Source organism: Heterodontus francisci, chromosome 37 (assembly GCF_036365525.1).
Source record: "Heterodontus francisci isolate sHetFra1 chromosome 37, sHetFra1.hap1, whole genome shotgun sequence".
Lineage (NCBI taxonomy): Eukaryota > Metazoa > Chordata > Chondrichthyes > Heterodontiformes > Heterodontidae > Heterodontus > Heterodontus francisci.
The window spans coordinates 3,750,595-3,778,419 of NC_090407.1; the positions used below are offsets into that span (position 1 = coordinate 3,750,595).

The window sequence follows — 27,825 nt, forward strand, 5'->3', positions numbered from 1 at the left end:
TCCATACCTCCAGACGGCCCCATTGAGATTTGATACTCACTGTGTAGGGACCTGTAAAGAAGGATCCACATTATAACACTATGTGGCACAACCCATTAGTACGTCAACCGGTCAAACCCTCTGGTTTCTGTGTCGGCATATTTTCAAAGCTGATATGTAACCAATGCATAGCAATTGACCTCAATTCAAATTCAGTGCATACTGATACTGGATGAAAAGATCTAAATGAAATGAGTTGAGGCAGTAGTCTGCAACATATAACTTTGTAATTCAAAACATTTTTGAGGCAGTTTTGTTCTACATCTAGCCACCGCTATACTTAATCTGACAGTGCTCAATGTTGATCTCATTGCCAGCAATGGAAATGATTCTTTTTCCCAACGCTGACCCTAATAGGTGCCCAAATACATTAGAAATAATAAAGTTGATGTGCACCACCATTGCTTTATTCCGAAGCACTGTCCAAATTGAACTGAACATTATATTACTGTATTTACATGTCATTAGATTTATCAGTCGCTGTCCTGCAATGATGGGACTTGCGTTGTGGCACCAAAATCCTGGCCTATATGTGTACATATCTTGCCTTTATTTCTGTCTCACTCTAAAGGTACCCCATGTTTCTGAGTGATACATAGAAAATAATTCAGGAATGAGCAACCTTATAGCTTATAACTAAAGTATTTCCCACCTCTCATTGCAGAAATGGGTATATTGCATTCATGGCACATGTGTTTTAATAAATTCCAGTGTTTTTTTACAATCTAAAAAAAAATGTTCTTAAAATTTTAAATGGTGGCTTATTTGTACACAATGGGTAGATCTTTTCCCCCCCTGTAAAGTAGATTACAAACTGTGTCGTCGTGGCAGGCAATTAGACAGACAGAAGTCTGTTAAATGCTTTATTGTCATCCAGGGAGTAACGGTCCTGTACTGCTTAATCGGTTATTTGTTAAAGTTCTGGGAAAGGTAAGATTTTGATTGTGGCAGCAGATGATTGTTTAACAACTTGTTGAGTTATTGTTAATTTCCAAGTCTCACTTTTTGTAATGTGAACATAAAGTATAATTTGTTTTGTGCTGTGCAATTGTACCTACTGTTTACAGATTGATAGTTAGCCACTGTGACTGTTAATAGGGGAACACTATACAGTGCAGGCCAGAAACTGTCTTCGCTGAGATAGATGGGTTTAGTGAATGTTAAGTGGAGCAACTGATTTAAGGTTGAACCAGTGAGTTTACTTTTCTTTTGAAAAATCCTGCTTAACTTTGTCGAGTTATCCCAGTCATGTTACTTAACTGTCTGACCACAGATATCTTATGAGTTTTCATTCTGAAGCAGTGTCTGGAACCATCTTTGCCTTTGGAGACTCATTCAAATTGAGCTCAAGAATAGGTTTCTTATGGTTATTAAAATGAGCAAGTGACATGATTTGTAGCTGCTCTTGTCCTTGTGAAATGAAGATGCTTCAGGAAGTTCAGCTGAAAAATCCACCGAGTTTAACAATCAGGAATAAAAATGAATATTGGCAAAGTAGAGTGATTTTCCAAGAATGAAATGTTACTTGAACCAACAGTACTCAGTACAGTCTCAGAAACTGCATGAATTGAATTGTCTTGCATTAGCTTCTGATCTAATTTATGATTAGGTTGGCCTTTCTGGTTTAGCTCATATTGCTGAAAATTAGCCTTTCACACAGGCCTTTACCATGTAACATATTTACAATATTATATGTAGCAGAGGCAATTAAAACTATCTTGATTGTATTAAAAGAATTCACTTTTCCACATCAATGTTATGTAAGGAAATTCAAAATGCCTGCAGTATGTACAGAAAATCAAGCAGTGCCATTGACTGTCCTGATACTTTTACAAGTGTGGAAAATCTCAATGTACAGTATTAGACTTTCAGCATTGCTAATCAAAGGCAGTAGGTACCACCTCAGAAATAACTATCATCATACTCGCTGTTTAAGGGATCATTGATGTCGTGATGTAATTTCAAAATCAGTCAGCAATATTTTATCAACACATTTTGTTTTATTATTTAGGGAATTCAAAATTTCCTGTAAAGCTATTGGTGTCTTCCCTCCGCTGAAGTTATCCCACTCGGTGATTCACTTTGCTGCTACAGCTTTGAACGATACATCTACAGTGACTCTGTATGTGGTAAATTCACACACCAGCCGAAATGAATTTACTCACCCTGTGCCAAGGATCGGAAAAGGAGAAATTGCTCCTGTGGGGCCAACATCATTTGAATTTGTCATTCCAGAATATTCATATTTAACTATTGCACCTGCTGTTGGAACTGTAATGCCAGGAGAGGTCAGAGTTTGTCCACCATGTTTTCACATATCTGAAAAGAAATTGATCTCATGCTAAGATGTGAAAAAGAAATGGAAATAGTACCATGATAGGAAGCTTGTAATCTACTTTTCCTATAAGACATGTTCATTTGGAGAGTAAAGATAATACCCAACTCATTTTCTGTAATACAAGCCACCTCCTTAATCCTCTTTCCCCTCACCTCCAACAGCAAATGGAAGGAACGTAATGATTTCCTGTCTTCCTCGAGAAACTATCGTTCAGCTGCCTTTGTTTTGCTTGCATTTTCTGAATCCCCATCAAGCCAAAGCTACCCCCTGTCCCTTTCTAACTCTAGCCCTGTTTAACCAATCATGTTTAACCAATTTATTGGAGTTCTTTGAGGAAGTTATATGTGCTGTGGATAAAGGGGAACCGGTGGATGTATTGTACCTAGATTTCCAGAAGGCATTTGATAAGGTGCCACATCAAAAGTTATTGCAGAAAATAAAAGCTCATGGTGTAGGGGGTAACATATTGGCATGAATAGAAGATTGGCTAGCTAACAGGAAACAGATAGTAGGCATAAATGGGTCATTTTCTGGTTGGCAAGAGGAAACGAGTGATGTGCCAAAGGGATCTGTGCTGGAGCCTCAACTTTTTACAATTTATATAAATGACTTAGAAGAAGGGACCGAAAGCATGGTTGCTAAATTTTCTGATGACACAAAGATAGGTAGGAAAGTAACTTGTGAAGAGTACATAAGGAGGCTACAAAGGGATATAGATAGTTTAAGTGAGTGGACAAAGACCTGGCAAGTGGAGTATAATGTGGGAAAGTGTGAAATTGTCCACTTCAGCAGGAAGAATAAAAAAAACATATTATCTAAATGGTGAGAGATTGCAGAGCTCTGAGATGCAGAGGGATCTGGGTGTCCTAGTGCATGAATCGCAAAAGGTTAGTATGCAGGTACAGCACGTAATTAGGAAAGCTAATAGAATGTTATTGTTTATTGCGAGGGGAGTTGAACACAAAAGTAGGGAGGTTATGCTTCAGCTGTACAGGGCAATGGTGAGACCAATGGAGTACTGTGTACAGTACTGTTTTTATTTAAGGAAGGATGTAAATGTGTTGGAGGCAGTACAGAGAAGGTTTACTAGACTAAAACCTGGAATGGGCATTCTGTCTCATGAGGAAAGATTGGACAGGCTAGGCTTGTATCTGCTGGAATTTAGAAGAGTAAGAGGCGACTTGATTGAAACATATAAGATCCTGAGGGGTCTTGACAGGGTGGATGTGGAAAGGATGTTACCCCTTGTGGGAGAATCTTGAACTAGGGGTCACAATTTAAAAATAAGGGGTCGTCCATTTAAGACAGAGATGAGGAGAATTTTTTTCTCTCTGAGGGTTGTGAGTCTTTGGAATTCTCTTCCTCAAAAGGCAGTGGAAACAGAGTCTTTGAATATTTTTAAGGCAGAGGTAGATAGATTCTTGATAAGCAAGGGGGTGAAAGATTATCAGGGGTAGGTGAAAATGTGGAGTAATCAGTTCAGCCATGAACTTATTGAATGGCGGAGCGGCCTACTCCTGCTCCTAATTCTTATGTTCGTATGAAGATTTATCTCACTCATCACAGATTTCATCCCTGTCCCAGCCATTATCTCCGTCTGAACCAAATAGTTCACAATCTCAGAATCCTATTCAATCCTGATTTTTGCCTTTGACTCTGTATCTTCTCCATCGGTCCTGCCTTAGCTTATCTACTGCTCATCTATGTCTTTGTCACCTGCATGCTCACTATTCCAATAATCTCCTGGCAACCTCCCATTTTCCACCCTCCCAAAGACTTCAACTGATCCACAACTTTGCTGCCGATATCCTATGCCGCATCTGCTCACCCATCCCCTCTGTTTTCTGACCTACATTGACTCTTAAACCCCAAAGCTTATAATATAATAATATTATAACACAATATTTAAAATTCTTGCCCTTGTACCCAAATCACTTTGTGACCTTGCTCTCCCTATGTCTGTAACCTTTTCTGGCCCTATATCCCTCCACCCCCTCCTTCCCCAAACTCAGTGTTCCTCGGGCTCTAGTCTCTTCTGTATTCTTCACTCTCTTCACTCCACCATTAGCAGTCTTGCCTTCTGCTATCTAAGCCCACATTCTGGAACTTTCTACTACTCTCCACCTTCCTATGCCTCTCCACCTCCCTCTCCTCCTTTAAGAACCTTTTTAAAACCTACCACTTTGACTAAAGTTTTGGTCAACCCTCCAATCTGTCCCTCTTTGGTTCAGTGTGGGCTTTATGTACACCTCTAAGAAGGAGGTTGAGATGTTATCTATATGCTAGGTGCTATTTAAGTACATGTTGCTGTTATTGTGGTCCATGTTCATAGATCTGTAGATATTGGGCTGGATTTTATAATCTCCCCATCACAGAGCCACCGCAATCATTTTAATTTATTTAAATATTCAAATTGGGGTCCTGTGACCGAGCGGCGAGGTGGGTGGGGGGCCTCCTTGAGGCCTTGCCACCGCCAGTAATATCGGGCCAGGCCCACACTGCATTGGGGTGCATAGCTCCCTCTCCCGGAGGCATTTCCCGTCCCCTCCCCCGCCATGAAACCCGACGTCGGGCGGGGGCGGGTGGTGGTCAATAAAATCCAGCCCATTGGCATTTGAATGCAATCATCACTGGTGATTCAAGTTCAGCATATCTCTGGAGAACTAGGTGGAGCTGTGGTTTGAAATGCTATCTTTTCAAGAGCGAAGAGACCCACAATTCACAAATTAATCTAAATTTGCAATCTTACTTTGGATGCGTCTAAGGATAGCTGGTCTGCGGAGTGGAAAAGTTCACACTAATACAGGAAAAGGGTGTTTTTAAAAGGTTGGTTTAAGTCATCGAGCAGAGTGAAAGGAGCATTACTGTGCATCCAGATGGGCTACACTTTACAGTGTTCGGTGCAGGCACTGCTTGGCCAAAGGGGAACACATTCCATCTGTCATCCCGTATATTAAAATCACCAGTTGTAACCATATCACTGAGTGAGATATTGTACAGGCGATTAACGATCAGTGACTGCTGCTTCAGGAACCTGTTTACCTGCTGAACAGCACAGGGGCAGCGCAGTGGTTAGCACCGCAGCTTCACAGCTCCAGGGACCCGGGTTCAATTCTGGGTACTGCCTGTGTGGAGTTTGCAAGTTCTCCCTGTGACCGCGTGGGTTTTCGCCGGGTGCTCCGGTTTCCTCCCACCGCCAAAGACTTGCAGGTGATAGGTAAATTGACCATTGTAAATTGTCCCTGGTGTAGGTAGGTGGTGGGGAATATGGGATTACTGTAGGATTAGTATAAATGGGTGGTTGTTGGTCGGCACAGACTTGGTGGGCCGAAGGGCCTGTTTCAGTGCTGTATCTCGAAATAAAATAAAATAAATAAACAAATGTCATAAATATCAGCTTTAAACATAAAAATCCTGAGAATGATTCTCTTAACATGTTGCTCATTATGGAGAGATAATGTATTCTATCCTTTTCTCTTTAAAGAATGAATTTCAGCCCCAGTTTTAAATATCCTTGTCTGCAGTTTCTCTTCAAAAGTTTAAATAGTAAAAGAAAAATTTATTTCAAGTTTGAAAGAAATGCTGGCTATTCATTGGACTGATTTTCCACATCAAAAATTTCATGCTTTATTTATCATACAAGTGTTTGTTTGCTACCTTAAAACGTTATCCTTTCTGTCCCTGAACTGTAGAAGTGTGTGGTGCACTTGATGTTTAAACCGAGAATACCAGACCGACTGGTGCAAGAAGAAGCTGTACGAATGTTGGCCTGGGCTGCAGAAATAGAGAGGCTATTCGAGAAACAGGAAACTGAGAGCACCTCAAAATCAGAGGATTTATCAGTAAGAATATTTAGACATCTCTATTTTATAATTACATGTCACTTATTCTTTTCCAACATGAACTCTAAAGTGTTGTCTTTTGGCTGTGGCAGTTCGCCTCACAAAACTGCTCTATATATTGAAACTCAGTGTTTTATTCTTCTTGGAAAAGCTAAACGGGAGGGACTGGAGGATCATTACTTGTGGCATCAGAAGAGAGCAGTGTTCAGTGTGTGAAGCATGTGTGCAATAGACCAAGAAACTACTGGTACCACAAGGCACAAATTATGAAATGTATAAAATAGCCCAAACAGAAAAAAAGTTGAAATAATTAATTATGTTTAATCCAATTTTAATGCAAATATAGGTGGAAATGCAAACTGTGACCAGAACCTCTTGGGCTTTTGTTCAGGATGTAAATATTAGACTGCCTTTTGAAGGAGGGAATAATTAAATTGTTAGAAATAAATGAACTGAGGGGGTCAGTATAGCTTTGAGTGGAAGATCATGTTTGATGAATCTATTGGACTTCTTTGAGGATTAACAGACCTAGTAGACAAGGGGAACTCCATTAATATGTGTTTAGATTTTAACCTGTTTACAGGAGATGGGTGACAAGGTAGGAAGACGTGGAATAGAGGGGCATCTTCTGGAGTGGATCATTAATAACCTGATAAGGTGGTGGAAATGGATTCAGTAGTAGTCATCAAAAGGGAGTCGGATACCGACTTGAAGGAGAAAAAAATTGTGGGGTTATGAAGAAAGAGCAGGGGAATGGAACTTTGAAAGATCTGTAACACATTTGATGGGCCAAATGGCCGCCTCCTGTGCTGTACTATTCTGTGATTATAGTTTTTTTTTGCTCTAGCCATAGTCCCAAAGGACCATAGGCATCTCTCCCCATTAGAGAGAGACAGTTGGTGATGTATAGCTTGAGGGTCACCACTCCACAAGTGTGGGGCAAGGCGAGGAGGCAGCCCTCCATGAACTACCACAGCCAGTATGGGGATTGAACCCACCCTGTTGGTGTCTTTCTGTATTTCACACTAGCCGTCTAGCCAGCTGAGCTAACTGACCCCCATTGTACACATGTGGAAAAGGTAGTTCGTCTGAGTTCAGAATTAAAATTTTGCAAAGCAGAGGAGTCATGCAGATTAAGGAGATAGGACCACAAGTGGCGAAGAAATGTGGCAGGAAAGACAGAATCTCAAAATCAGCTGCAAGTAATGTGCCATTTAGCAATAATTCTGAGGACACATTGTAATACCAGTAGCGTGTATGGATATTTACAGCTCTGGAAAGGGATGTCAGCTTTGAACACAGTTTCTCCCCACAGTCATTCATTTACACATTAGAACAGGTGGTGATCAAACCCAAGATTAAGATGCAAAGCAGTAATTCAGTCAAGTGGTCTTGATGGCATAGTAGTTCATGAGAACAAAAGGTGACTGGTCTGTTATGCCTCAAAATGACTGCCATCTATTTACTATAGTGCATAAGGTTTGTAGATTGTGTCTGTACCCCCTAGATATAAAGTATCTCCTAGTAAACCCAAAGAGCAGAATAGGAGGGAGGGATTACACAAACCTGCCTGATCTTACTTAATTTAAATGGAAGGAAAATCAGGCAGGTTCTTTTACTGGCATGCAATCCATCGCACCTGATAAAGATCTGGCCCCATGTCTTTTTCACTTATCAAATAATAATCAAACAATTCTCCCATTAGCTGACAACTCGAGCTCTCCTATTCTTGAGATGCAGCTGAAATAGAAGTCATTGCAGTTAATTGTCCCGAGCCATTTGATACTATTCTATTTCAGCTGTAGAGTTTGCAGGTAGTTCATACAATAGGGAAGAATTACTACCCATTATATCTCTTGTAATACCAAAACATAAAATTTGTGAATTGACCTGATTTGTTTGTAAAATGGTTTTAATCTTTAGATTATTCATTTTACATAAAGGCTATAGAGGCACTAGAGAAGCTGCAATAAAGATTTATAAGGATGATACCAGAACTGAGAGATTATAATCATCAATAAAGACTAAAGGCTTAATCTGAGTTTAAAGAGAAGACAGAGTGGTATCCTAATAGAGGTCTTTAAAATTATGAAGGGATTTTATGGGATAGACATAGGATAGATGTTTTCACTCGAGGGGAGACCAAAACTAGAGGACACAAATATAAGATGGTCACTAATAAATCCAATAAGGAATTCAGGAGAAACTTCTTTACCTAGAGATTGGTGAGAATATGGAACTCACTGCCACAGGGAGTAGTTGAGTAGTGAATAGCATAGATGCATCTAAGGGGAAGCTGGATAAACACATGAGGGAGAAAAGAATAGAAGGTTATACTAAAAGGATTAGATGAAGTGGGGTGGAAGGATGCTCATGTGGAGAATCAACACTGGCAAGGGCCTGTTGGACCGTATAATCTGTTTCTGTGTTGTAAATTCTATGCAATTTTCTGTAGGTATTTTTAATTGTGTTTTGCTACAACAGTATTTGATAGTATCATAGAGCAGAATATGATCTAGTCCTTTAGGAGTGAGAAGGCAATTGAAATAGCAGAGAGGAGCATCCAGAAGAATTCAGATTTGAGCACTGATGTGGTAAATTCAAAGCCCTTTCAAATCTTAATCGATATAAATTGATCCAAATGTGAATTCTTAGAGTTCCAAATGGCATAAATTGGTCCGATTTAATTTAACCTCCGATTCAGTGCAGATCCCTATAAAATAACGTTTCATGTTAGTTTTTGGAAGTTCCTTCAGTTTTCTCAGTGACATAAATTAACATTGGCTTCCATTTATCTCTCAGTTGATTTAAGGCAAGAAGCAGATGATTCATAGGCACCAGGAGCACCCCATGTTTGATCTCCAATCTTTTGTGTTCGTTGATCAAAGCCAGGGCCATTGTAAGGGTTTTACAGTTATTCCAAGCATGAGCACAGCCAGGCATGTGCTCTGCTCAGACTCTCACGCACAACTTTTAATTTCTGGAGCTGCCAGAAATGAGTGCTACCCCTCACTCTGCCCCTCAGTGCCACACCCCCTCACCACCCTTCAATGCTACCCCTCATTCTGCCCCTCAGTGCCACTCCCCCTCACCACCCTTCAATGCTACCCTTCATTCTGCCCCTCAGTGCCACTCCCCCTCACCATCCTTCAGTGCTACCCCTCACTCTGCCCCTCAGTGCCACACCCCGTCACCATCCTTCAGTGCTACCCCTCACTCTGCCCCTCAGTGCCACTCCCCCTCACCACCCTTCAATGCTACCCCTCATTCTGCCCCTCAGTGCTACTCCCCCTCACCACCCTTCAGTGCTACCCCTCACTCTGCCCCTCAGTGCCACACCCCCTCACCATCCTTCAGTGCTACCCCTCACTCTGCCCCTCAGTGCCACTCCCCCTCACCACCCTTCAATGCTACCCCTCATTCTGCCCCTCAGTGCCACTCCCCCTCACCACCCTTCAGTGCTACCCCTCACTCTGCCCCTCAGTGCCACTCCCCCTCACCACCCTTCAGTGCTACCCCTCACTCTGCCCCTCAGTGCCACTCCCCGTCACCACCCTTCAGTGCTACCCCTCACTCTGCCCCTCAGTGCCACTCCCCCTCACCACCCTTCAGTGCTACCCCTCACTCTGCCCCTCAGTGCCACTCCCCCTCACCACCCTTTAATGCTACCCCTCTCTCTGCCCCTCAGTGCCACTCCCCCTCACCACCCTTTAATGCTACCCCTCACTCTGCCCCTCAGTGCCACTCCCCCTCACCACCCTTTAATGCTACCCCTCTCTCTGCCCCTCAGTGCCACTCCCCCTCACCACCCTTTAGTGCTACCCCTCACTGCTGCTCCTTCCTTTTGCTCCTGCATGCTGCTCCCCACTCCAATCCTCAGTTCCATTTCCCTTTCCTACCTCCGACTGCTCCAAGAATGAATCACTGTAATGGGCAGGAATTCAAGCAATAGATCTGGAAGATCAGGAACTGGGGGAAGTTGATGACATAAGAGTGGAGGTTAAAGAGAGGGAGTGCCTCAAAGTTTAGGATACTGGGTAGAGAGAGGGGAGTGCTTCTGTGAATAGAGAGGTAAGTCCCTTAAAATGAAGTTTATATGTGAAGCTCTCTGCAGTTGACCAGCCTGTTGACATTCATTGTCTGACTTCACATATATTAAAGAAGGGCAGGGGTGAAGTGCTGGAACACAACTGTTACCAGTGGAGCACCAGCAAGGATTCAATGCTTTTGGAAGAGGAGGCAGTGAGAGGAGGAGAGATAATTGTCAGAAAAAGAAATGCAAGTGTTTAAAAAATTTCATTTTGAGTTATTTCTATTTTGTCCAGAGGTTGAATGGTTTCTATTATCTTCATCAGTTTGAATAATAAATATTCCACTCAATGAAAGATGAATGAGTTCTGAGAAACTGTTCTTTTTAATCCTTTGGTTTGTTCTGCAGAATAGAAAGAAAACACAGCTAAAACAAAAAGATGTAAAGGGACGTAACCCAAGTCCGCCTAAACTGCCAGTTAAGGAAAAGAGTAGTAAAAGTAGCAGCACCCTGTATGAACCTCCCAATCCAACAGACATTCTTGTTGAGTAAGTAAAATGGCATTTGCCACACAGTCTTTGTCACTTTGGGCAATGAGGGGTAATTTTATGAATTTTGCAATCCAGACACAGAGCTTTGGTCATCAAAAGAGGGAATTGGCTAAGCATCTCTAGGAAAAAAATGCAGGGCTACAAGGAAAGGGCAGGGGAGTCGGAGTAGCTAAATTTCTCTTGTACAAAGCTGGCATAGACTCAATGAGCCAAATGGCCATCTCCTGTGCTGTAACCATTCTATGATTCTATGAAAGCATGAATCAGGAATTCGAAGGTGCACCGCTCATGATAATCTGTTCATTCATTACATGGACAGAAACTTATAGGGAACATATGCCTGAAAAGCCAGTGTGCATTGATGGTGAGTGCTGCTTTGTGCTTAACGTGAAGTTATCCCAATAGTTTTCTGTTTGGGGGAAAAAATGTGCAATATTTTCTTCATAAATTGTAACTTGCACCAGTAGTAATAGAATAAGCTTCATAGGCCATAGACATAGCATACTCCCATGAGATTCTGCTATACAGGCTTTCTGGCAATCCTGGCCAGCTTTATCTTGAATGGTACAAGGCAACCATGAGGGAGGGATTCTGATCCTTCACAAATGAGGGAAGCCAGGGGCCCTGAAAAGGAGAAGCACTAATGCACCTTTCTAAGGCCTGCAGCCCAGCCTACACCTGCACTCTTTGATTTGGCTCCAATTCCCAATGCAAACAGCAACTGCCAAGGGCCAGGCCTGCAGCGGGGTGTGCTGTGCCATGCTAATTGTCTGGACCACCAAATTCAAGCTCTTGGCACTTTGGGCACACAGGGCATGCTTCTGATGTGTTCTGCCTCTCCTACACCAAGGCAAGAAAGGGGAGGAATATCAGGGTCATAGTTTATTTGAGGAAACTATCCAACTACTATTCTTTTATATTGTATTCTGGGTAAATATATTTCTATTTGTTCAGATTGGTATTGATAATACTAAACTTGTTTTAATATATTTAATTTGCGACTATTTGTATAAGCAATTTTCATAATAAATGTACCACTCCTTTAAAATACAAAAGGAACCAGTACTCCCATGTACACCATTTATTATTAAAACTTCAATAAGTTAGTAAAGGTAATAGTATTTTGTAATCATGATTTCACTTGACTGGTGCAGTTTTTTTTCTTTTCTATTATATATTTTGTGGACATTTTTCCAATTTGAAGTATATAATCAAAATGTAATGCCACGTATGTTATGTGGTTATCCAGATGCCCACTTATAAAATCTGTAGCCTTTGACGGCACCTAATTTATCCCCCAAGATTCAGAAGTTATTCTTTATTCGTTATTCTTTTCAAATAACGCTGTTCTATTTTTTCAGTTCTGTTGAATACAATGCAGCTTTTGCTTCATTGCTGAGGAATTTCAAGGAAGTGTTTCATTCGTTTGTCATTCCCTGTTTTGTTGCACATGGAGAAACAACAGACCATAAAGAGTCAGGTTGCCTCTTTTACAGGTAAAATAGCATTAATAGCATTGTACTTACAATGAAACTTGTCTTGGCTAACCCATTCAACACTCAACTGTATTCTTTTATTTTGAAACATGTGGGTATGTCTTCTGTGACCTTAATTTTTGACAAAAGCACAGAGATAATGTACACCTGGGAGTGATAACACAGTAGTACCTTAATTGAAGGGTTTTAATAGCATCATGACCTTAAGATGAAAGGACACCTTTAAAATCATTCCATAGGCCAGAATTTTACACACCCCCCAAACAGCGCGATAGTGGCTGGGTGGGGGGGGGCCTTCCCAACCTGCTCCTGCCTCTGCTACCACGTTACGCAGGGTGACGGTGGTGAAAAGCAGCCCACCCACCCCAGGCCAATCAAGGCCCTTACGTGGCCATTTAAGGGCCTCTGCCCACCACCACGGGAATTTTACCCTTGGCTGGCGGGCGGCCCAGGCTCAAGAAGAGCCGCCTGTGGCTTTCTGACCACCTGAGGGGTGGGGGTCCCTGATCAGGCACCCTGTGCCAGACTGAGGGCTGCCCCCAATGCCCCAACCACACTCAACACGCCACCTGTCCCCCCAATCAACCACCCTTGCCTCACTGGGGCCCGACCGATTGCCCCCAGTGAGGTCCCAAAAACCTACCTGTTCTCTGGGGCTCACCGACACCTTCTGTCTTCAGCTGGGCTGCAGTCCCAGCAATGGTCACCGCCGATGCGGCTGGAACAGAGAGCTGCTGACCCACTGATTGGCCAGCAGCTCCATTAGGCAGGACTTCCTGCCTCAATGACGTCCTGCCTCAGACCAATTAAGGGCCTGGGAACCGCAAAATGCGGTCTGGATCCCCAGGCCAGGTGAAGGTAAGCTCGCCACCAACTTTTCAGTCGGTGGACAGCTCCCATCCGCCGAGGGTAAAATTCCGGCCATAGTTTCTATTTTTCAAGCAAACAATACTATTGTCATTTTTTCAATCTAGAGGTTAGTTTCTGTTCCAAAAGCAGATACCGATGTGAACATTAACACTATTGCACTTCATTCCATTGAAGTGTGATGGTATTTACACTGAATCAACAGTCGTACAATATTGGTTGTCGTTTGGCATCCTTCCATCTCTGAAAGATGATGGACACACAGCAAACAATCCATTTAAGTGGGGTGTCTTCTCTTGGTGCACTTTTGCTGATGGCTGTGAAGGCCAATCCCTGAAAGACAGGTTCTGCCACAAGTGTTGCACGTGAAGCTGCCAATTGACACTGTGAGTTTTTGTTTTTGACATGGACGCCTATTGCCAAGCTGCTTTAGCAACTGGTCACTGTGGTAGCGCACACCAGTCCACAGGATGTGTTACCATTTTTCTCTTTCACCAGCTAGTGACTGCCAAGTGCAATAGTTGACATTTAGGGCCTTCATCTCATGCTCGCAAGCATCCTTGAAGCGGAGCTTTGGGCACCCCACTGGTCATCTGGCCCCAGCTATCTCACCACATAGAGGGTCCTTGGGTATGTGACTGTCTTCCATCCTGCGGACGTGTCTGATCCACTGAAGCCACCTCTGTTTGATTAGTGCCAACACACTTGGGAGCTCTGCCTTTGAGAGGACTGCCAGGATATACCCATAATGCACCACCGACAGTAAAGATGGAAATTATTAACTATATTGAATCAACAATTGTACAATATTACTTCTAGCTTATTAAAGCGAAATCATTTCAATTGATTGTTGAGCTTTTCCATGGCCAATATATACTCTAATACATTATCAAGGAATAACCAATAGATAGCATCATAGAAAGATATTTAAAATATGGTTTTTGAGGATCCATGGGTTATGATTTATATTCCACAAGTAGACCAACTAAATTGTTTGTAAACAGTCATGAATGAGTTTTGGACAATTCTCTGAGTCCCTGAGTGAGATATGGTTTATATCCCATGGCTCCTCCTTCTGCAATGTGTATATAGTACAATGGATGGACAATTGCAGGCAGTGCCTGCTATTTTTGAATAGGCACCAACAGCAGGTCAAGTTCCCTATCACCAACATGTATTTGTAAAATTATCCTGTGACATTTTCTCCTTGAAAAAGCTGAAAAATATTATGAAGAACATGTGTGTGTAATACAGTCCACAAAGAGGCGGCAGAGCGGCGCAGTGCTTAGCACCGCAGCCTCACAGCTGCATCGACCCGGGTTCAGTTCTGGGTACTGCCTGTGTGGAGTTTGCAAGTTCTCCCTGTGTCTGCGTGGGTTTTCGCCGGGTGCTCCGGTTTCCTCCCACATGCCAAAGACTTGCAGGTTGATAGGTAAATTGGCCATTATAAATTGCCCCTAGTATAGGTAGGTGGTAGGGGAATATAGGAACAGGTGAGGATGTGGTAAGAATATGGGATTAGTGTTCTTCTTTGGCCTCCTTATCTCGGGAGACAATGGGTAAGCGCCTGGAGGTGGTCAGTGGTGTGTGGAGCAGCGACTGGAGTGGCTATAAAGGCCAATTCTAGAGTGACAGGCTCTTCCACAGGTGCTGCAGAAAAATTTTGTTTGTCGGGGCTGTTACACAGCTGGCTCTCCCATTGCGCTTTTGTTTTTTTTCCTGCCAACTGCTAAGTCTTTTCGACTCGCCACACTTTAGCCCCGCCTTTATGGCTGCCCACCAGCTCTAGCGAACGCTGGCAACTGACTCCCACGACTTGAGATCAATGTCACAGGACTTCATGCCGTGTTTGCAGACGTCTTTAAAGCGGAGACATGGACGGCCAGTGGGTCTGATACCAGTGGCGAGCTCGCTGTACAATGTGTCTTTGGGGATCCTGCCAACTTCCATGCGGCTCACATGGCCAAGCCATCTCAAGCGCCGCTGACTCAGTAGTGTGTATATGCTGGGGATGTTGGCTGCCTTGAGGACTTCTGTGTTGGAGATACGGTCCTGCCACCTGATGCCAAGGATTCTCCGGAGGCAGCGAAGATGGAATGAATTGAGACGTCGCTCTTGGCTGACATACGTTGTCCAGGCCTCGCTGCCATAGAGCAAGGTACTGAGGACACAGGCTTGATACACTCGGACTTTTGTGTTCCGTGTCAGTGCGCCATTTTCCCACACTCTCTTGGCCAGTCTGGACATAGCAGTGGAAGCCTTTCCCTTGTTGATTTCTGCATCGAGAGACAGGTTACTGGTGATAGTTGAGCCTAGGTAGATGAACTCTTGAACCACTTCCAGAGCGTGGTCGCCAATATTGATGAATGGAGCATTTCTGACGTCCTGCCCCATGATGTTCGTTTTCTTGAGGCTGATGGTTAGGCCAAATTCATTGCAGGCAGCCGCAAACCTGTCGATGAGACTCTGCACACACTCTTCAGTGGGAGATGTTAAAGCAGCATCGTCAGCAAAGAGGAGTTCCCTGATGAGGACTTTCCGTACTTTGGACTTCGCTCTTAGACGGGCAAGGTTGAACAACCTGCCCCCTGATCTTGTGTGGAGGAAAATTCCTTCTTCAGAAGACTTGAACGCATGTGAAAGCAGCAGGGAGAAGAAGATCCCAAAAAGTGTGGGTGCGAGAACACAGCCCTGTTTCACGCCACTCAGGATAGGAAAGGGGTCTGATGAGGAGCCGCCATGTTGAATTGTGCCTTTCATATTGTCATGGAATGAGGTGATGATACTTAGTAGCTTTGGTGGGCATCCAATCTTTTCTAGTAGTCTGAAGAGACCACGTCTGCTGACGAGGTCAAAGGCTTTGGTGAGATCATTCAAGATGGCTCTGGGCTGTAAACTCCCTAGGAAGCTCCCTTGCTGTTCAACTCTATCCATGGCTATCTGCTCCCATTCTTAGTGTTTTCTCCCCCAATCTACCCTCTTAAACTGTTTAAACTCCCCTGGCTGTTTAATCAGTTCATTTTAGCCCTAACTACTCGCTAACAGTTAGTTTATGTTACCTGGGCCCACTGCCCTCCCCAGCCATACCTGCTCTTTGTTTTCTCAACGAAATTGATCGCAGTCCGGATGAAACTGAAAAGTGCAGCTGGTGATACTTTGATCTCCGATCCTGCTGTCTTCACCGTCCAGAGTGTCCGCGGCCACGGGGGTTAGTGTAGGATTAGTATAAATGGGTGGTTAATGGTCGGCACAGACTCGGTGGGCCGAAGGGCCTTTTTCTGTGCTGTATCTCTAAATCAAATAAATCAAAAATCTTTAGATTCGATTCAGCAAACATCATCATTCATCCTGTTGAATGTATGAAAATAACTGGAGTTACTCGAGAGGAGATAATTATATTAGCTTTGAAATTATGCTAGAGGTCTAGCAACAGCATTTTCTGCTTACCTGGCTAAAAACTGTTTCTTGAATTATATACTTTTGCATTTCTTCTATAAAACTGCAGCTGGCTCTTAAGCATTTTTCTGACACCTAAACTTTTGGATTTTACAGTCAATTGGAAACAAGACTTTTCTGATATTCATAAGATTAACTGCATGGTGCATTAAACTGTCTGGGGCAAAAGAAAATAAAGTTGTGGTTTTGTTAATTAAATGATTTTAGAAAGGCCAGTAATACTGGCAGGATTCTAAGATCTGGATATAATTAGAGTTCATCAGTGAGAACATTGTAAATATAGATCCGTCTTCTCACTTACCATTCATCCACTTTTGATTTGTCTGTTAGAACTGGCACTAGGAAGAGCTGACAACATGCCGGTTAGATTGATTATTTTGTATGTGCTGTCAATCATCTGTAGGAGGTACATTTCACAGGGTGTAGCTCTAATACCCATCCTTCTCATAGAAATTTATGTTTCAGAGCAATCAATCATTTATTAGGATTTGGAGTCATTCTCTGTGACCACCGAAAGTCTGGGATTCTGTGATATGTTAAACTTAATGAGATAATGGCCCCAATTCAACAAAATGACTTCTAAGTGCCAGGGGATATCTCATTTGATACATGCATTGCCCACTGTGAAATTGAGCCATAAAAATCAAACATTCCCAAATGTGTTTCCCTCTTTATACTCAGTTAACAGATCTCAGCCAGGGTATTAGTAGATCCAGTGCAATTGGTTTCAGTGCTGCTGCTGCTATAGAAAGGAGAAAAATTAGCTAGGATTCTTGGACTTGATTTTTATTCAATGATTATGGCTGCAAAATGTGCATGTGTGGAGATTGGGCAGAATCAGACGTAGTTGTAATGATGCTCATGGTTAAGTAGCCTCCAAGTACTCATGTCCAGAGGCATATATGAAGAATAATTTCCTGGGTGAAAACCAGACAGTGGCAACTGCCCCATGATCAGTCAACACTTTAAGCAACGAAAGGGAGTAAAGTGGATAGGAAAAATGGTTCATAAAGGAGTATATTTTATGAAGCAACATGATTGCCAATAGTAGTTACATGATCCTTTCAACTGTTGGTATCACTTTTTTGAAATCTTTCTCCAATAGTGATCACATGTCTATTCTGTTAGTGTTTTGAGAACTGTGATTAGTTCATGGGAATAATTGCATTTGAAATTGTGTTTTGCCATTGGTCTCTGATAACCAAATGACCATAACATGAGATGAAATCACAGTGGCACAGTAACATCATGAAGCACTGTCACCTGACATTTCTTGGGCTACAAAAAAAGAATTCCCTTAGAAAATATGTTACCAATGTCATAGGTAGAGTCTAAATTGGGAAGGGAGTTCAACATTTTCTTATCACTTATTCTAAAATTGATACAGATATGTAGTACAGACAGATGAGCAATGGAATAGCAGGAGATAATTAAATATACTTTTTTGAAGTCATCTAATGACATATGAATCTTATTCATAGTTACACAAACCTCTGAGCTTTATTCATCGACATCTGAAATAATAGCTTGTTACAAAGGGAATGTAATTTTTTGAAGGATAAACCACAGGATTGATTTTCAATTTTGATGTTAAACATGGGTGGTTCCTATAACTGCTACTTGATCCAAAATGCTGAATTTTTGCCTGGGCAACAAATTGAAAACCTACCTCAAATGTTTTAGTAATTTTGTGTTTAAGAGCTGTGCTCACATTGATACCTACTTTGGGAATAACCATTAATATTTTGTGTATTTGTAGCATCCACAACACCCTGTATCTGGAGGTTAATTGCCCTACAGTTGCCCCACCATTAGTACTCATTTCTGGTAACAAACAAAACATGGTGGACTTTGGAGCGATTGCAGTAGGTGAGGAAATGATTTAACTAACTGATTACAGAATTCATGATAGATATAATTGAGAATATTAGAACTGTACATTGTGTCCCTGATATCTTAGTTAGTAAATAAATGGCACCTTACGGAACTAAGGCACGTCATCTATGAAGTCCCCAGGTTCTTGATTTGACCCTCGCTCTGTGCTGTTGGCTGATCTCAGCCAGAATGGCAGTCGAAGTACTGCAACGGCTGCCAAACCCCAGGCTAAGAAAGGGAAAAATCAGCCAAGGTTCTGGTAGTTGCTAGGTGATGCATGCTGGAAAAGGTACAGATGTGGATGCCCAGTGAGGATATAATCGGTCTCAACTCTGATGTCCCCCACAATTGAATAGCCATGAAAAGTGGCTGAGGTCCAGAGGTTGGCCAACATCCATCAAACTTTACTCCAGCATCAGGCAGCACCTTCAGGGCTGGAGAAAGACTCAAAACACAGAATTCTTGTAAAAGAATGTTTCTTGAGCACACACATGAAAATGTCACCTTGGTTTTTAGCTTGACAGTCCTACATATGGGGCTAAAACTTTAGGCCCCGATAGGGGCAACCATGCAGGTGGGTAGGCACGTAATGTTGCACCAGCAGCTGACGTGCCAGTTCCCTGCTCCATCCATCCCCTGGTCCATTTTCCCGGAGGCAGAATGGGGAGGTGGTGGGGCTATTCGCCCGCAAGTGGCGGATAGTCAATTGATCTTGTTAAAGGCTTTTTAAGGCCTATTGTTGAAGGCCGACTGGAATTTTCCAGTTGGCCTCCAGTTCCCCAGAGGTGTCAGGAAACAGCATGCAGCTGCCTGGAGACAGCCTCCGTGTGGAAGATTGGCATTGGCTGGGGTGGCGGGGTGGGGGGTGGGTGCCAGTGCTCCAGGCAGGCATAGAGGCCCTCCCTGCTTGCCTGGTTTCAGCCGTAGGCCACCTTGTGGAGGGGCTTCCCGGGTGGCCCGGCTGCTAATGGGACTTCTTATTTTAAAGTTAAATAAATTGGAGAGAGGGCATCTCAAAATGCTGGCACCCTCTCTCTTACTTACCTGACAAGGCACCTGCTGCATCCTCAGTGCTGGAGGGCCTCCTATTGGCCCTCCAGCTTCAAGAGCCTGCCATCTGCCACTAATTGACCAATATGAGGCAAATCACAGCCAGGTGACTGTTCTCCACACAGTGGGCTGAATTTTATAAGCTCCCCGATGTAGGGGGCCGTGTCTGGGTGGGGGAGCCTGGATAATCCTTCCGGGAGAGGCCTGCCACAGGCCTCGATATCGGGAAGGCCCCGCCCCATTTTACAGCGGCGGCAAGGCCTCGTGACGGACTCCCCACCTCTTGGCGATGGAGATTTTATTTAAAAATGTTACTTACATTAAAATGAATGAATAATAACTTACCTTGTAGCTACGGCTGTCCCACGCCGATATTCCAATATTCCGGCCAGTTGCCAGAAGTCCCCCACCTACCTTCGGAGATCCGAGGCATAACACTGGTGGGGAGGGAGGAGGAGTGAAATTTTCACGGCTGGCGGGGGAGCAGGGAAAACTGTTCCGATTGGTGGGGGGATGGTGGGAAGGGGTTGACGGTTAAAGTTAATAAAGCTTGTGGGGGAAAGGTCAAGATCGGAATAAAAAATTTTTGGAGTGAAAGGGAAATTAATGAAATGATTAGTCATTGGGGATATGGGAGAGGGGATTGTAAATGTTAGTAAAATGGGGAATTTTATTTTTGAACATTCTGTGACTTTAAAAATTTAAATGTTACTGAGCAGCTTGAAGCCCTTTAAAAATGGCCGCCATTGCCGGGACTGTTGCACCCGCCCCCTCTATGTCATTGGGGGCGGCCGATCCGCCCCCTTCATGCTAATGAGCTGCTGCGTGAAATATCATGGCGGCTCCACGGCGCACGTCTTGCATGCTTTTTGAAGCTCGCCGCCATTCTCAGTGACGAGCTATTAAAATTCAGCCCAGCACTGGCTTCTGACCCCCCACTTGACCATAACAATGGAGTTCAAATCCAGCAGGGAGAATCCTGCCCATGGTGTTTGAGTCCTGTGTTATATACAGCTCCAATACCTGTGTCATTGCTTTTTGTCAGGCCTCTGGCAAAAGTTTGGATCAGATCTTCAGTCACTCTGTAGGAGATGATTACATTTCATAGACTTAGATCAAACATTCTGTTAATTAATCCAACCTGTCCAGTATTTTTTGATGATTCTTCATGTTTTCCAATAGCGTTAGGTGTAAACACTGGTCAAAACCTGATGTAGAAGCTTTAGAAAATAGTGCCAGTTTCTCTCAGGGACATGTTACATGCTTTAAATTTAAGTCAGTGCAATTTTCTTTCATACCATTATTGCAGAACAGAGAGTGCTTAAAAGAATTAAGGTTCAGAATATTTCTCAAAGCGACCTGGATGTATCCTTTTTTTACTATGGTAATACTTATCTTCTCCAAGAGTTCCAAGAAGTCTCTTGCAGGTAGTGCGTTGTCCTTAGGAATAGCCTGAATTTATGCACTGTTTTTATTTACCTCTCCTCTTTCATCTCTTTTTGCTCAATGCATTTGTCCAAATAAAAGGGAATGTGGATAATGTACACCCTGATTCCTGTCAACACTTAATATTCGCCAGTGTCCAGCAGGTATGAATGTGCGGCTGGGATTGACTCGCCTTCCTATCTTAAACTGTAAATGCAAGTCAAATAGCTGTCCTCTGCAGTGTTGTAGTGTTTTGAAATTGCAATTGCATTGTGCTTTGTGGACACAAGAGGCTGCTGTAGAACACGCATGCTAGCTAAAGAAAGTTGAAAGTAAAACACAATAAAGAAAACTGTAATATGTTTAACAGTCTGCTGCCCTGTCTCATCATGCTGTCTCCGTCCAAGCCTCACATCTTATACTAAACTCGGTCAGAGCTCACTAAAGTCCCGAGAGACATCACATCTTCCACCTACTATTTCCTATGAAGAGTTTCACTGGACGTTCATCATGTGGGAATCATAGGAGTCTTGCAGGTTTACGATGTTTTGCTAAATTTCATTCATACTTCAAGCAGTATAATAAGATGCAGTTTTGGCCTAGTTTATTAACTGCTGAATGTGCTGCACTGTGGAGCAGTAGAATGTAGATCAACTTTTTTTCTCCAAAAATATACTTTATTCTTAAAAATTTGCAAAAAATACATCATAAAACAGTCCTCCAGTAACAGTTTACCTGCCCTCAAGGTGGCTTTGGTGGGGAAGAGACTGTTGCCCACCTCCTTCCGGGATGTGCCTTTGCAAAGCAGGTATGGAAAGAGATGCAGTGGTTTTTGTTGAGGTTCATTGTGAGCAGCTCTGTAACAGAGGACTCTGTGCTCTATGGGCTGTTCCCAGGGACAGACACCGAGAATGTAGATTAACCAATCCAGTATGGGAGGCTGCCAAGGTTAGCAATGTGCTTCATTGCAGGAGAGAACATCAGAGGAAAAGTCTCCTGGCCTGCTATCATGGTCAGCATGATCAGAGGCGTGAGGATGCAGCAGCCAGTCTTCGTGGTTAGACAAAGGTGTAAGATACAAGCCAGAAATTAAAAGAGAAACTTTAAAATTACGTCATTCAACCCCACTGGTTTGTGCTGCTGCTTATGTTCCACGTGAGCCTCCGCCCACCCTACATCATCCAACCCTATTTACATATCCTATTCTTTCTCCTTCATGTATTTATCTAGCTTCTCCTTAAAGCTATTCACCTCAACCACTCCATGTGGTAGCAAGTTCCACATTCTGATCACTCTGGGTAAAGAAGTTTCTCCTGAATTCTTTATTGGATTTATTAGTGACTATCTTCTATTTATCTATTATTTTATCTTAACTATTCAATTAAGTGTATAACACTGTATTCACAGCAAGATGAGCCAAAGTAACGTTGCCAGATTCATTTAATTCCATCCCATCTGTTTTCTGTACTTTGATCAGTGAATCCTTGACTAACAATGTTACAGCTGAAATCATCTGTTCTGGACCCTGGTGGACCCTTCCAAATGTTAAATTCTCTTCGATCCCTTCAGCCAGGAGCAACTCACAATCTTATTTTTTCCTTCACTCCAGCAGAGAGCAAAATGGTAACACATTTTTGTTTTCTTTAGTTAATTCATATTGAATTTAAGTAGAATGCACAAAACCATAGAATTGCAATCTGTGTGTTTCACATTTGTTTTAATTGGCATGACAGGACTAAAAATCCTCATTCCAACATGCCAACAGCAGGACATCATGCTGACATTTACTGTATGACCCCTGCTATTGAAACTTGCTGCCCACATTGCAAACTGCTTTTGAGCACACACACAGACAGGGAAACAGAGATTTAATGCTTTGTTGGACTGTTAAAGAGCTATTGTGGTGAAGCGAATGGGTTTTTGTTTATGGCTAGCAGATTGAACTCATGGGGGAGGAGAAACTTTCCCAAAACGGGCAGCAGGTAGGCAGAGTGATTGCTTGGCACGCTGGTCTGGGCTTGCCTGAGGCCCCAGCCAAATTCAACATCAGGTCTCATTTGAATGGGAGCAGCAAGCTTTGGGTGCCAAACAGGCACCTCGATATCTGCTTGCCTAACGAGTTCTGGCCAGCTCTGACATGTAATTGGCCTGCAGGTAGAACCCGGGGAAAGGGGTTGGGGTGGGTGGAGCCCAAAGCAAAGGGCTGGTGGGGGTTGGGGGTGACCCAGGCTGGCAGCAGCTCAGCAGAGTTCTTCTCATCCCTCGAGTTGCATTCCTGCTGCTTCTAGCTTTGCAAAACTGTAACTTCTATAAAGTCTTGTTGACGTTTTCTGTATGGGCTCCAGTGGTCCCTTTAAGAATGGACACTCAAGATCTGGTTTTACTACATGGGTACCTGTGGGTGTGGGCATTTTTTGTCCATTACAAGAAACCTTGAATTCTTCCTTTCATCCTGCTGCTTCCTGCTCCAAATAACACAGGAAGTGCAATTTACATATCCAGATATTTAATTATAGCAGTGAAAAATCTTCTGCCAAAAGTCATTGGAAAATTCAGCTCCCACAAACTCAAAGCTAACGTCCAATTTCATATTTGCTCCAAACAAAAATATGGTTGGTCCCCTTTAAAGGCTGATTTCCTGCCAGCCCAAAAGGTATATGACCTTCATCACCACTTTATACGGGTAAAAAATGCACGCATTTCATTCTTGTGCTTATTTCTATCTCATTATTGTGTATTAATAGATTAGAATAAAGCTAACTTTTGTGTAAGAGCAGCTTTGGACAAACCCAAAAGGCCAGTCAGAAATTGCGTGTACCTAACAGAGGACATAGACCCAACAAGATCAAGCTCATCCAATGTCCTAGACTCTAATTACTGTTCGACCCTGGTGTTACAGGCCATGGCAATTAGAAATTGACCCCAAGCACATTACCATTCTAGTTACTCAGCATTGATTAGCCAAACAGAAGGGGATGGGAGCTTATTCTTTCTTTTATTCTATCCCGGGATGTGGGCGTCACGGACTTGGCCAGCATTTATTGCCCATCCCTAATTGCCCTTAAGAGTCAACCACATTGCTGTGGGTCTGGAGTCACATGTAGGCCAGACCAGGTAAGGATGGCAGATTTCCTTCCCGAAAGGTCATTAGTGAACCAGGTGGTTTTATGACATTGGTTTCATGGTCACCATTAGACTAGCTTTTTTTAAAATTCCAGATTTAGTAATTGAATTCAAATTTCACCATCTGCTGTGGTGGGATTCAAACCCGTGTCCCCAGAGCATTAGCCTGGGCTCTGGATTACTAGTCTAGTGACATTACCACTACGCCACCGCTTCCCCCTAATTACAGCTGTAATGTTCTGAAGAAGAAAACATTCATATTCTTGAACACTACACCAATTCTTATTCAGGACACATTGGGCCCAATTTTCACTCTGTGCCAGTTAATGGGTTTTGAGAGAATTAAAATCTTGCTTATTGTCTTTGTTCCTAATACTCTTTCAACAGGGTATGCTAATGTAAAGGAACTAGAAGTATAATCTGTTATTTTATATCTGATGTCTATAAGCAGAGTATAAGTTGCATATTTCCTTGATTAGTTATTTATTATGAATACTAAACCAATATTTTTGCTATGAATATTCTGGATATCTTTCCAAGGTAATATAACATTTAACAAAGCCACCTTGTATAGTTATAGAATTATCTGTATTTACTGAAGCCCCTGGTTGAAATGATCCATCATCTGTTCACAGTTTTATGAACCTTTAGAAATCCACAGTGTTAAAGGAAATCTTTCCCTAATCTTGACTGGGTGTGGTATAGACCCATCAGTGACATGTTCTGTAGGAAGAGTATTGGATGTGGGATATGTTCTTGCAAATCAAAGCAGAACAGTGACATTTCAGGTAAGTGACAGTAAAGATATGTATTTTCTTTTTTCACTCACCCAATTTTTCCATGATAGTGAGTGAAAGGTGAAGTGAGTGAAAGTTAGCTCAGTTCTTCCCTTACCCAATGTCTGCACATCAGCACTTCAAGCAGGGCTCCATGGATAATGATCGTGTCCAGGAACCCCGGCCAATTTCTCCCAAACACCCCTAATGCTGTCACAGTTAAGGTCAGCCAATAGAGCACAGACTGGAGCCAAATATGGTACCTTGCTGTTCTGTATGATTCAGCTGCTCACTAATTAATCTCACTGAGTCATTGACAAGTCAACTATCCTAGGGGTTACCATTGACCAGAAACTGAACTGGAGTAGCCATATAAATACCGTGGCTACAAGGGCAGGTCAGAGGCTAGGAATTCTGCGGCAAGTATCTCACCTCCAAAGCCTCTCCACCATCTACAAGGCACAAGTCAGGAGTGTGATGGAATACTCTCCACTTGCCTGGATGGGTGCAGCTCCAATAACACTCAAGAAGCTCGACACCATCCAGGACAAAGCAGCCCGCTTGATTGGCACCCCATCCACAAACATTCACTCCCTCCACTACTGACGCACAGTGGCAGCAGTGTGTACCATCTACAAGATGCACTGCAGCAATGCACCTTAGACAGCACCTTCCAAACCTGCAACCTCTACCACCTCGAAGGACAAGGGCAGCAGATGGATGGGAACACCACCACCTGCAAGTTCCCTGCCAAGCCACACACCATCCTGACTTGGAACTATATTGCCATTCCTTCACTGTCGCTGGGTCAAAATCCTCGAACTCCCTTCCTGATAGCACTGTTGGTGTACCTACCCCACACGGACTGCAGCGGTTCAAGACGGCAGCTCACCACCACCTTCTCAAGGGCAATTAGAGATGGGCAATAAATACTGCCCTAGCCAGCGATGCCCACATCCCATGATTGAATAAAAAAAATACATTATGTAATTAAAGGTTCTGTATAAAGAATATATGGCAAATTCTACAAATGAAGACCTGATATTGCAATATTTTGTTAGTTGAATTGAGATTGAAATTCTCAAATCATTTTCTGTAATCAATGCTAGTTGTAAATACTTTTGTCAGCTGGATTATTTTTGCTGTTGCACACTATTAGTTTTTTCCCGTATAACTCATTTAACCTTGGTCACAGCCCAAATTACACAACATTAGCTTCTTTGTAATGTACTTTATCTCTTCTGTTATTTTGCAAACTACAGCAACGTAAAAGTAATTATAGTGTGAAATGTTAGTACTGATTTAATGAATTTATGATCCTGCCATAGATTGCAAATTCAAAAAATCTACCCTGTTATTTTGAACATATATTCCATTGCAATATAAAGTGCCTAAGACAAAAGTCTTTACTTGTGCTAATACTTGTTGTTGAATTCTGTTACACAAGTACAAAGAGATTATTGACTTAACATGAATTGACTATATTGGCATATCTGGTCAGGAATGCCCAAAAAGATTGACAGACCTCGAGTGGGCACCATCAGGGTGCTGAAAAGGAGCTGGTGGTACCCACTAGGACATCAAACTGCCTGTAGGGCCATCAATCTAAGTAATCAAATGATTGAAACCCTTCCAGGGTACATTCATTGCAAAATACAGAAATTCACATGCTGTTGGAAATGCTGCCTGTAGAACCAACATTTTAAATTTAGCTTGACTTTATTAATACATTATTCTGACAGCTGCAAAATGCCACAATCCTTCATGTCATGTTCAGTGTGAAGCTGGACAGTCTGTCTTACCGCAAACACAGAGACCAACAAGTGCTGCCAGCATTCTTGGCATCTGATGAAATATCTGGTTCTTTAGTGGGTAAGGATGTTTTGATTATTTCAATTATTTGAAGTCAATTTTAATCCAGCAATTTTATAGCCAGACATTTCAAACAATTAATTCAACCAATTTTACTCCATTGCATATATTCTTTGCTAGTTTTCTCTCATTGGTGAGTTAGGGTTACCACCACTCAAGCTCATATCAACTAATTCAGCACAAACAGAGCATCAAGCCTAGCACCTTTCTGATCTATATGGCTCAGCAACTCACTGGATAATGTTCCTGAGCTATTGGAGGATACCACTGTATTGACCAAAGTCATTGAAACGCTTGGAACAACAACTTACAGAGCACCTTTAAATTAGTGAGATGTCCCAAGATCCTTCGTATGGTGAGAGTTAGACTTAAGCAGGAGCCAGGTGAGGATTTAGAAGTGGTAGTTGAAGGTACAGTTGAAGAGGCCGATAGTTTTGAATATGAAGAGAGAAATAGAAAAGCAGATTCAGTTTGAGAATTTGGGAAAAGATTATCGAAACTTCTGTCAGCAATGGTGGAACAAAGGGAGGGGAATGCATGTTAGATAAGAGTCAGCAGAGTAGAGGATAGAAGAGCTGTAGGAGGTTCCAGAAGTTGGGTAAAGAAGGCTTGGCGAGGTTTGTAAACAAGGATGAGGATTTTGAAATGAACATGCACTGGGGAATCAGTGTGAGGTCAGCAATTCAGAGGAGATGGGTGAGCAGAGCAAGGTATGGGAAAGAATGTGGGCAGCAGAGTTGAGAGGTAACAAAGGCATGAATGAGAATAATACATCTCAAATATGTTTCAATTTTATTTATCTCTTGTTATTAAGGTTCTTCCCTTCATCTGTCACTCTATAGACAAGTTACTGAATGATCATGGTGAATTATCTGTGACATTTCTATTTGCAACCGACTACTCACCATCTCAAAGTGGTGTGGTCGGAGTTCAGGAAGTTAGCATGTGAGAAATTGAAGACATAGACCATTATTACAGCCTTGGACCCAAACATCATTTCCTCCTTGTTATGATCTGGTCAGCTCTTGCTGGCTAATCAATGAGGCTGAATAATCTTTGAAAACTATGCAGGATTCCCAGTGAGT

At 42.6% G+C, this 27,825-nt stretch overlaps 1 protein-coding gene across 6 annotated transcripts in view; it reads left to right on the top strand.

Annotated features, from left to right (window-relative positions):
* cfap74 (cilia and flagella associated protein 74) overlaps window positions 1-27,825 on the top strand; it is a 248,984-nt gene that overhangs the window by 166,369 nt on the left and 54,790 nt on the right. For 5 of the 6 annotated variants that reach the window (XR_010969608.1, XR_010969607.1, XR_010969606.1 and 2 more), the window contains 9 exons: window positions 2,051-2,327; window positions 6,070-6,219; window positions 10,658-10,797; window positions 12,162-12,296; window positions 18,379-18,488; window positions 20,854-20,909; window positions 22,473-22,592; window positions 24,728-24,880; window positions 26,611-26,740. Coding sequence is in view for 1 of the 6 variants with exons in the window: in XM_068016858.1 (XP_067872959.1) it covers window positions 2,051-2,327; window positions 6,070-6,219; window positions 10,658-10,797; window positions 12,162-12,296; window positions 18,379-18,488; window positions 20,854-20,909; window positions 22,473-22,592; window positions 24,728-24,880; window positions 26,611-26,740 (1,271 nt within the window). In the remaining 5 variants the exon portion in view is untranslated. The remainder of the gene's footprint in view (window positions 1-2,050; window positions 2,328-6,069; window positions 6,220-10,657; window positions 10,798-12,161; window positions 12,297-18,378; window positions 18,489-20,853; window positions 20,910-22,472; window positions 22,593-24,727; window positions 24,881-26,610; window positions 26,741-27,825) is intronic. The other variant, XR_010969610.1, reaches the window with a different exon arrangement.